The sequence below is a fragment of the Nannospalax galili genome, unplaced genomic scaffold (assembly GCF_000622305.1).
Source record: "Nannospalax galili isolate Female #2095 unplaced genomic scaffold, S.galili_v1.0 scaffold450, whole genome shotgun sequence".
Taxonomy (NCBI): Eukaryota; Metazoa; Chordata; class Mammalia; order Rodentia; family Spalacidae; genus Nannospalax; species Nannospalax galili.
Window position 1 is genome coordinate 2,210,284 of NW_008329134.1, and position 11,773 is coordinate 2,222,056.

General features: G+C 36.8%; 1 protein-coding gene across 19 annotated transcripts in view; it reads right to left on the reverse strand.

Annotated features, from left to right (window-relative positions):
• Hdac9 (histone deacetylase 9) overlaps positions 1 to 11,773 on the reverse strand; it is an 897,356-nt gene that overhangs the window by 353,073 nt on the left and 532,510 nt on the right. For all 19 annotated transcript variants that reach the window (XM_008832701.3, XM_017798011.2, XM_008832669.3 and 16 more), the window contains 2 exons: positions 2,923 to 3,045; positions 90 to 300 (listed from right to left, as the gene is read on the reverse strand). In XM_008832701.3, coding sequence (XP_008830923.1) covers positions 90 to 300; positions 2,923 to 3,045 — 334 coding nt within the window. The remainder of the gene's footprint in view (positions 1 to 89; positions 301 to 2,922; positions 3,046 to 11,773) is intronic.

Genomic DNA, 11,773 nt, shown 5'->3' on the forward strand with positions numbered 1-11,773 from the left:
TAATAAAAATTAAAAAAAAAAAAGAAATGTTACAGTGGATCCCTGAGAAAAGTTCTAAAATGACCTGAAATAGTGCCTTTATTAATTACCAGCCACAAGAAGCTTTTGCTGTCGCATTTGTTCTTTCAACAATAAGTGCTGCAGGAGAGCTTGGTGGCTGCTGTTGGGCTTTCCCTCTAACGCGACGTGAGCATGGCTGGAGGATGTCGGGATGCCACTGCCATACTGGCCTGGCAGAGGAACACCTTGCCTGAGCATCTGTGTCTCACACTTGTGCTTCTCTTTGAGTGAATTTGAAGCCTGTGTCAAGACATAATGAAGACGTGAATCCTCAGTTGCATAGGAAAAGAAACTTTTAGAGTTTTGTACATCACGATGACTACGATTATATAAATGACAAAGTATACATGTCAATTTCTCAGGGAGTAGCTAAGTGTTCTTACCACAAAAAAGTGCAAAGAAATGCACATGTTCATTAGCTTGATTAATTCAGTACACTACATAGATCAAGATACCATATTGCAAACCATAAATACATGAAAAATTCGTACACCAATTTAATAAAAATTGAAGTTATTTTAGGCTTAATAAGTGGAAGCTTACTTCTAAAATATTTTTAAATGCACTGCTTAAAAGAAGGTATGTCGAAAAGTTAGAATTTTTTCAAATCATTAAACTAAAGAATATAGATAGGAAGAAATCTCTAATTCAGGAGTTCATGTAAAAGACACAATGCACATTTTCTTTACGTCTCCTCTAATAATTTCACAGAGTTTTAAGTTTCCAATATTTAATTAAAAAAATTCTCTGACTCAATGAAAGCAGGTTCTAAAAGGCCAAAATGTGATTTAAATATGTATTTTATATTAATTCATAACAGATCCCCAAATCTCTGAATATTAAAAATGACAGTCTAGATACTTTTGTATAATAAAGAAAACTGCAAGTGAAATCAGATATCAAATAAAAGTGTTATTAAGAACTTGAAATGTATGGTAACACAGTAATAAGGCAATAATAATTATACCATCAAGAGCAATAATGAATTATCCTATTTAAAGAATGTAATGAATGGTGGTCATTTTGGAATTACAAAACAGAAGTCTAATACCTCAAAATTATGTGGCATGTTTCTTTTCAAAACTTATGTTTCATCTTTCAAAATTACTGTGCACCAGGGAAGCAAAGCAATTTTCAGTGATGGAGAAATTAAAGAACAAAGAGGTAAATGGTTTGTCTGAGTCACGGAGAGAGTCAATCCAATGTTTAATCTACAAGTGATGCCTGGTCCTAGCCTCTTTTTTCAGTCTTCCACTATTCAAGAGGGGAAAGGGAATATTAGAACTCTCCACCAGAGCAATGCTGAGCTTGAGAAATTAATTGTGATGGCCTCATCCACACCAAAATGGAAGCAAGGAAAGTGAAACTAACCCAAACCACATTGGTTTATTCATCCAGTGGTACCAAATTGAGTTGCCATCGAAATATTAAATGGTCTGGCTTTAGTGCTTGGTCCTTTGTGAAAAATGTTTCTCTGACCACATTAAGAGTGGTGCGTGTGTGAATTAGTGAGGACGCATGACCGAGAGCATGTAAAAATCGTGACATCAAATGCCTATTCATGTATCATAATATTGGGGGATGGTATTTGCATACATTTAAAATGAACAGGAAAAACGGGAATGAAAGAAAATTAATTTTAAGAAGTGAGGATTTATAGATATCCATGTCTTATTTTTAGTTTCATTTCTAATTTCTTTTTACATTTCATTATAGTCAGTTATTTACACATCTTTGTGAAATTTCAGCAGTGTAACTGATTCTGGATTTTCAAGCCTTTCTTCCATGAAAGAGTCATATCCTCAACCTGCCTTCTCCTCAGTGGTATATGATCACAGCCTCATACAGGATGACGATATAGTCTATCAATAATCCAGACGTAATGCAATTTTAGATCTAATAAAAATATATGTGTTGAAGACAAATGTGACTATGGCAGGCCAAGTTCAGAAAACTTGATGCTCTGAGGGGCAAATCTTGTGACCAAGGTTGGAATAATTTTCTCTTTAAACATAATCTATCACCTGACTTCTGTGCATGTACAGTTAATTTACTTACATTTCTAGGATGAATTATCCTGGGTAAAGCTGATAAATCTTTGGTAACAAGTACAATGTACATTATTTTAGAGAATGTGTATAAATAATTACTGTTATCTCCTGCTAGTAGGATAGGTTCTCCTCAGGAGACCCTATTTCAGTTGTCAAGACTTTTAAACTAACTAATTCACATGGAGTCTCCTGGGAATACTGAAATGTTGGTCTTAGAGAGTTTTTCCAGATATGCACTCTATGGTGCACAGAGTCAGTAAATTCCCAAAATAAAGTCATTCACAAAACCAATTCTCTAAACACGGGTTGCTGTGTGTCAGAGGCTTGTCTCTCAGCATGGCCTGGGGGTGTCCCAGGTCTGCCACTCATTCCTTGGTTTTGTGACTTTGAGCTTTTTTAAAAAAATATTTATCTAATAACCACATACTTAGAAGAAGCTTCTTTGAGCTTTTTAAAGTCCCCAGTCTCAGCTTCGTCTTCTGCACAAATGTAGCTTGTAATCACTCTAACAATGGATGGATGTGGAAGCTCCTGAAGTTACAAGAGGAGAGTGCCTGTTCTGTTGTTGTGCTTTGAAAAAGTTAAATACCATCACACAAGCTATTTATTTTTATATATGACCACATGAACCAATTCTGTGGTTTGAAACTAAACTGAATGCCTTTGGATAAAGCAACATGAAGAAAATAATGAGGAAGAATTTGTCTCTAACAAGTTTCTCAAGTCAAAATATGCAGACAGTAAAAGGGAGTCCCTGTATAAAAGTGTCCCTTGTGCTGGTGGTTTAGGCAGAGGGGATGCCATGGCTTACATTGAGTGGAGGTGGCACTGCTGGAAGTCCCAGGGTGATGTTGGGCAGAGAAGGGGAGGTATACAGACTTAGCAGGTTCATAGAATCTTCATGGATTAGAATGCGCTGCTGGGAAACCAGTTGCTGTTGAAAATAATAATAAAAGGAGATTCTCAAAATGTTACCAGGTCATGAATTTTACTGTAAAATGTTCAAATTCCATAAAACAATTTCTACATTACCTTAAGTAAGAAAAACATTTAAGTATTTATTTTTTATTTCTACATAAAGTTACAAGTGTAAAAATTAAATGGAAATTTTTATCAGACAGCTATAAAATATGAAGAAAGAGCTTCTACATCTGTTTTGAAAAGCTACTTTAAAAAATCTGGCTTTGAAGAATATAATCAATATGTTTGTTATGTATGGGAAATGTTAAACAATCAAATTTGCTGGTTCTCATGAGTATTTTTATACTTTCTTATTCTAACAAGTAGGAAAGACACATACATTGTAGAATCCTAACGATGGTCATCATTTGAGTTCATGTCATTTTACTGACTGGAAGCTATCAGGAGATTAAAACCACTGCAGAAGGACTTCTAAATTAATCATATTTTAATATCATAATTATTAACATTTGGTATTATTTTACATCATATACTTTAGAAAATTAGGTAAATATCAAAATGTTATGAGTTCTCTGTCCCACAATAATCTTCACTAAAAAACACTCAGTGTTTTGGCACCTCAGTGCTTTTTACAACAGATACTTTTTTTTTTTTTCTAATTCAACACTGAGACATGTTTTCCCACATGTGGCCTAATATGGTTTCTTGAATTACATTTTCTGTTTAACTCTTGCTTCCCTCCAAGAACTTTTATAAAATAAGAGTTACAAAGGTCTTATTAGACTAGGGAACTCTGGCCTGATATGGTTCCCAGGGGAACAACATCCTTGAAAAAGAATACTCCATGTAACAGTATGACACAGTGACTGCTTTCTTCCCAAACAAAAAGCATATGGGACTCCAATAATAGACCACCTCCAAGAGGGATATTGCACACACGGGCTTTGACTAAAGTAAATATAATAACTTGTCAAGCATGTTTGGGGGAGCTGTAGATTTTCCTCAGGACAAACCTGGGATATCAATTAACGGGGAAAATATCATGTGCTAATACAATGCCATCTCAGAATGTCACTGAAGAGTGATGCACCACCAAAACACAGGATGTTATTCCAAAACATCATCTCAATCATAGGCTGTTTGGAGATGAGTCTCAGCCTTAACATAATACGAGCAGAAGCTTAGAGCGGGGTTTTCCCTTTGTAATTTGGATCTCTGACTCAGATTGTGTTTCTCCTTAAAAGAACATGTCAGTTATTTGTGCATGAAAATCATGTGTTATTTTGAACTATTAATGCTTAATTGATTTATATTGCAAAACTAAAGTTGTCTAAAATGCAAAAGCATGAAGATTATTGGGAAAGATTTTTAAATTGTAATGTATGTGATTATAATTTTATTTTAGGAACTATGAGTAATAGCTGCATATTTGCTCTAAATGAAAGGGCAAGCAACTATTTTGCTTATATAATATGCTTTTTGATATGTTTTAGTATAGAATACATGCATGAACAACAAGAAATAAGATATAAGGAAGCAAAAGAATATTTTAACTAGCTCATTGGCAGCAAATCCTATTTTAAAATAAAAGGAGAGCCCACTCATCTGTGGACTGTAATCAAATGTCTGGACTCACAGAAGAGAAATCAATGTGGAAAAATAAGCACTTGAACTTATAATTTTCATTCAAGGTTGAATCTGCTTCTCACCGTAGTGACCTGACTCAGACTATAGGAAGGATATTGGAAAAGCCTCGACCACAGACAAGCTGTTGTCTCTATTTACCCGAGATATTTCCGTGATGCCCTCCTACCTCATCCTAGGAAGACAATACACTTAAGTGAGAAATAGATTTCTGCTTAGATGTGGTGAAGGCAGCAGCTGACAAGCTGCTCACACAGGCTCTGCCTGAAGTGAAGGAATTTGTTGGTATTCCCTTTCAGATACTGAAATCCCTGTAATTTAACATTAAAAAAAAAAAAATCTGTGCCTCTGTCTCCCATGGTGGTATACCGACTTTCAGTACCTACCATGTACCAAGCCTGTGCAAGGGATCTTTTGGAGGGTAACATCTTCTTCATCAGTACTCCCTTGCTACCCTCATGATCAGAGGGCTGAGAAAAGCGAGTGAAACCATTCTGCTCCCCAGTGATACCAGCAGTGCTATTTTCAAGTGCTCGCCACTCTGGCTCCCACGGAAGGATGGGGGAGGGGCAGCACAAACAAGTAAGAATGGCCATCATATTCAAGTAAAGAGACGTTAAGGAGAAAATCTGGGAGCTCATTAAGGAGACAGGCCTGGTGATGATGAGACCTCATCATAGATCTTGTCATGATGGAAAAAATTCCCTAACATGTAAGGAATATTCTGTGTCCCCATGTCTGTGGATATAGTTGGTTCTTCTCATAGAGACAAACATAGCCTGAACTTGAGCATTACTGAATTTATCTCCCTCAGTACAGGTAAGTGAACAAGTACAGAGTTTATGGAGACTGAGTGTTTGGAGTCATAATGAAGAGAATAGAGCAACCATTTCCCTCAAATCATCTTTTTTGAATACAGCCTTCTTCAGCTAGGCTTTTTGCTAAGATCAATCTATCTGTTCCAGGTCAGTGTGTCTTACTAACACCTGAAACAGTATTCAACACTGCTAAGTGCAGACTGTTTGTGTAGAGCCACCCACTCAGCTAGCGAAGTGACCCTGTTGGTGACTTGCAAGGCAGGTGTGCTCCTCCATCTCAGCACTTGTGAGCTCACAAGGATTTTCAGAAAAAAATCAGGATTATTCCAGGAAGAGATTTTGAAAGAGCTAGCCCTTCATTAGTACTATAGTGCTGAGACATCAACATGCGGCAGCTTAGAACATAGGAAAGACGGCTTTAATCTCAAACATTTCCAGAACTGGAAAATTTTACTGTAGGCAAAGGAACTTTTAATATTAAATGTATAATTGGCTATCATATAGTCTTTATAGAAACCGTTACCGAGGAACTCAACAGTGGTAAATGGATGGTGTTGGGTGCTGGGCATGCCAAGATGCACTGTACCTCATAACCACATGTTAGTCAGGTGGTAAGAAAAATGTAGAACTAACTTCAGTGATTGTTATATGAACTATTATAACATTAGATTTGAAACATTTGGAGAGGCACAGAGGCAGAGGCAGGTGGATCTCTGTGAGTTTGAAGCCAGCCTGGTCTTCATGGTGAATCCCAGGCCAGCTGGGGCTACAGGAAGACCCTGTCTCAAAAAGACAAAAAGACCAAAAAAAAAAAAAAATGTATCAATTTAAACACAGTCATTAACGGGTAGTTGCACTCCACATTTTACAAGGCACTTGATTCTGAGATAAAGAGGAGGAATTGAGCCTGGAAGTGAGATGAAGAAGGCATACTCAGATTTTAGTAAGATCTTCCAAAACCCTATTTAACCTTCTCAGTGCAATGCCAACTGGAAGAAGGTCTTGCAGATGACATTTGCCATTCTGGTGAATCAAATGCACATAGAGTGAAACTGCATGGCTCTCCGTGGAGATGTCCATTTAGCCATCAGCCCTAAGAGGCTACTGGAGTGAAAAGATTTTGAGTCTCTCCAAAAATGGGCACAGATGAGAATTAGAAGAATGGGCATTATCAAACATTCTGGATCAAGGGAGGCTAGAGAGTGTGGAGGAGTCTACTGGTGCAGTATTTCTGGGGAACAATTTAACAATATAAACCTTAACTACACCAGCTATCATGGACCTAGTGACTCTTCTGGAAATAAGAGCTTCAAGAACGACTTTCATGACACTATCAGGATGACTAACTATGGCGGTATTCCTTAGCATTTCCTGATGATGAACAGGTACTGGCTGCTTCCTGCACATTTCTGGGTATAGAAAATGGAGCAGAACACCCCCATGAACTTTTACAGTGATTAAACGCATGTGTAAGTTATTACTGGATCTAAAAATACATGCTCAGTGATAATAGTAAGAAATGAAATGAGGTAAATAACACTGTGCTATTTATAGTCCCTAAAATGTGTAAGACACAAAACAAATGGTATGTACAACAGAAGACTCCATGTAAGCAAAAACACAGGAAAGAATGGCTGCCTGTGGGGACAGGGGAAACGAAAGTGGGAAAAGAAGATGCAGGAGAGGACTAAGAAGGGAGGGAGGGAGGTGCAAGGAGGGGCAGGGAAAGATAAATGAGCCAGTGCCTTTCTTATTTCTAGGGGAGAAAAGCCGATTGATGGCTCCCAGTGGAGTACTGGTTGTGTAAATAACTGCCCACTCTTGACGCTCATAAGTGAAGATAGAATTTTCAGTTTACTGAATGTTCACAATTACCTGCAATAGGCCGGAGAATCAGAAAACTGAAAAAAAAAAGTACATCCAGAACTTTGTTGAGAAATCTGGGTTGGTGAAAAAGTTTATTGTGAACATTTCACAGTGGAGTTCTACTGTGTTACCTATGAATGCAAGCAGCCATCTACCTTCCTTGGATTATAGATCCTGCAGCCTAGTACCTCTGACTAGCTCTTTCAGAGAGCATCAGCGCCTATCAGCAGGACAGGAAAAATATACTTCCAGTGGCCATCAACAAATTTAGACAACTGAAAACATGACAGCCACATTTAAGCAGATTCCTTAATAATTTAATATTTGTCTATGAATTTAACAGGTTCAAGATTGTATTTCTTTTCTTTTAGATAAATGAGAAACAAAGTTTTAAAGCTCCATTTAAGATTAAAAAGAAAATTTTCAGGCAGGACAATCTCTAAGTTTTTATTTTCAATCAAAACTCAAGGGCTTCTTACTATAAACTGTGAAACCAAACTGTGATGGTAATAATAATAATGATAATAATAGTAAATAATAATAGTTTGGCAGAGTTTGCTTTGCATTTGAAAGCTTGTTTTTCAACTTTGCATTTAGGATTTTTAAAGATCTTGCTTCACAATATTGACTCATGTGATTCCCAGTAAATGGTTATTGGGTCATAGCAACTCCTTTTCCAAGGGGCGGGGATACATTTTAAGTGCTGCCATCTAAAACCATGCTGTGCGACACCCATTTAAAGAGAGCATAACAGTCATAGCAAATGTCATAACAACTGTTATGAAACAATAGGTGGATGAGTCATGTGAGACTGGAGCAAAACAAGTGACATTTCAGATGATTTTAGAATACTTAACCTTATTATTAGAATCCTTTTAAAAATCATTTGTTTCTGCTGGAAAAATTAATTTAAAAAATAACACAGCAGAGACAGCCACTAATGTTTAACTAGAAATAAACCAGCAGCTTGGCTACTGTTAAAATTAAAATAGCTATCAAATAAATCTACTGACTCTAAAGTCATGTTGCTGATATCCATGGAAATATATTTCAATCCACAGGCCCACAGCACTAACAATGAAGTAACTAGATAGGTAAAGACACATCTGACAGGAGATGGAAACAGAAACCGTTGTGGTTTTAGCTCCCCAACCAAGTTTACAAAGCGAGTAGCTCCAATAGTCTGAATTCTGGGACTGAGCATATGTAAAAAATAGAAGTCATGGAACAGAAGTGGTCAGAGCAGATGGAGACTCATTGTCACATGAGAGCTGCTGGCCCGAAGACAAACAACTTAATGAGTTTTCCCTATGAGGAATCAGCAGATAATAACAAGAGAACTGAACTTCTTTCAAACTTTGCAGTCTACTATTTGCTTTCCAGACATTAGTTCCTTACAACAAAGTGGCCGGCACATAACTAATACTTTTTATTAGGGCAGTAACATGAGGGTCAACATAAGATAGGCAGCTTGATCAGTAACAGCCAAATAACTGTTTCCGAGGTGAAGTTCATGCCCAGTCTTCCAATGGAATACTTAGGCATCTACTAAACTGTAGTGTTTCCTGGTAGTCAATAACAGATACATACTCCATCATCTCCCATCTTCTTTTCATCTAAATTAGGTAGGACCTGTGAATTAACAGGCTGGGAAACAAAACCCTTTTCTTCTAGGAGTCAAGATTTTTGGATGCACCTTTACTTTCCTGTTTCCTAAGCAACAAACACCAACAGAAACTTTTCATTTGCTTTCCTGCTTATAGGGCAAGGTATAGAGAGCACATTCACATATATGCTGCTTTTTAAAAACATTAGTAGTGATGGGATTAGACCTAGGGCCTCCCACATGCTAAGAAAGCTTTCTACCACTAAGAGACATAGTCGGGTCTCTTTTTCTTGTTTTTACATTGAGATAGGTTCTCACTAAGTTGCACAGGTTGGCCTTGAGATCTCTATATAGCACAGGCAGGTCTTGAACCTGGGATACTCTTTCAAAAAGAAATTTCACCTGTGGTTATCTTAGTAAAGACAGAAGGATGCTTTATAAATAATGAATTAAGCAACTAAGCATTTTAGCATTTAATAGTGTAAATAATTTTGACCTACTACTGTTGTGAAATCATATTATATTATTAATCTTAGAAGACATGTAAAAATCGTACAGTAGATTCTAAGTGATAAAACACTTTCCTTTCTCTAGTTTCTCTTGTGGCAGTGTTTCAGAGCAGGATATTAATTTGCTGACAGTCTGTCTGACTTCTGATGCCTCCTTACCTATCCAGAATGAATTCCACTACAGATCTCCATAAATGCAATGCAGCAGAAAACACGTGTTAGCCATCAGGGTTGCATTTTTGGTTCTGGGCCATAGAAAGGCTGCCCATCGGTGCATAAAGGTCTGCCCACCTGGCCTTCTGGAGCACAGTTCAGGCACACAATTAATTCATTATGAAGTAAGTTGCTGCTTGCTTTTGAACTAGTCTTTCAAACGATGGAAGAGAATGTGCTGTCGCTGACCTGAAGAAATCCCTCTAGCCTTTAAACTCCATTAAATCACATTTCCTTCTGTTTTGTTTTGTTTTTCTTTTTTGACTGGTGGGGGTGGAAGGGGAGATTTGCAGTGACAGTATGTTTAACAGTTCATTGAAAAGCTCGGCCGTCCAAACTTAATTTGTGAGAATAAAAGACTTACAAATACAAAACAGACTAACATGAGTAAAATGCCTTCATTTACATTCTCTACTCTCCATATTTATGTATATAGACAAACATATGTATATGCTTAAAATTAGGGGTAGACAAGCTATAAAACTTAATAAGTTATAAATGGCTAGAAGAGAAAAATCTTACAACGTCCATTCATTTCCAATTCATGAAAAACCTTACAAAGTCCATTCATTTCCAATTCCCTGACGTTCATTCTTTGTTTATATGTATTTTTACTGAGTAGTGTATAGATGCATTTGTAAAGAAAGAATACATATATCTTCTTTAGTAACTTTCAAATCATACCTTCTTTTTCTTCCCTCCTGAAATGTATTAAAATCCTAAAAGTTTGTACTGCTCACTCTTTCATGTGCCCAGACAAATACTACAGCGACATTTGTGAATCAAATGAAATATGGGCGTGTTGACAGTGGTATTCTGAAACTCAGTGACATGACAATTCATCTTTAAGTATTATCTATATTGTTTAATATAGTGTAATGTGTTGTCATTTTCCAACGGTTTAAATCTACCCAAGAACTCATTAGAACCCAAAGCTTTTGGGTTTTATGCAGTCACTGAGAATATTATTATTCAATCTGAAATCTTCAGGTTATTTATTTATTAGATGCATTTGCTATTTGGCATGAAATTGCTCTCTTCTTTGAAATCAATTAAAGGGTTACAGGAAGCTACCTAGTATGGGAACATAATTTCTCTAACCAAAAGACAATACCTACAATAGTCCACTAATCCCATTTATATCTGTGATCACAAATACTCATGTAATATTCTATCTGACACCATAATTTAAAAGAGGTAGTGAGTGACACAATAGTAATAAAACAGGAAACTGACAAAGTCTTTAGGGATTATTGTAGCAGTCTGAATGTTATTCTTCAAGTAGTTGAGAGATGGTCATAGCCAGATCTTTTCTATTCATGGTCTTTGGAAATTTATTTGAAAGTTTTGAAATCTAGGAAGAAGATGTACTTCTCACGTTTTCTTTGTGCAGGCTCCTGGGGTCTACAATTAGGAGAACTGCTTTAAATCAAACACCAGTGTAAGGCTCTGTGATTTCTGCTACGATACCACACAGACTAGCTTATACTTACAACTACACTGTATGGATGAGGAGAGTAAGCAACTCACCACACAGCACAGACATAGGCCCTTGGGTTCTCAGCTTAGTATTAGGAGATTCTCTTAGTGTATTCTCTTTGCTCAACACTAGGCTTTTTCTCCTGTTTCGAGTTTTCAAAAGTATTTTATTTATTATTTTTATTTTATGCATATGGGTGTATTACCTGAATGTATGTGAGTGCAACCTGTGTTGTGCAATGCCTGTGGAGGTCAGAAGAGGACGTCAGATCCCCTGGAACTGGAGTTATGGATGGTTGTTAGCTGCCATACGGGTGCTGAGAATTGAACCTAGGTTCTCTGCAAGAGCAGTCGGTGCTCTTAACTGCCAAACAATCTCTCTCTAGTTCCTTATCTTACATTTTTTGAGGCCCTGACAAACCATATGTCAAAACTCAAGAATGCAAGTGTCCTTAGAGCAAAAATGACCTCATTGTCTTATCAGAGAAAACCCCTGGTGCTTTCACTTATATTGTGACCTAATGCTTTCACAGTGTCCAATAATTTGTTATATGTATGCATATCTGTTTCTGTGTGCAAGTGATATGTATATATGAATATATATAA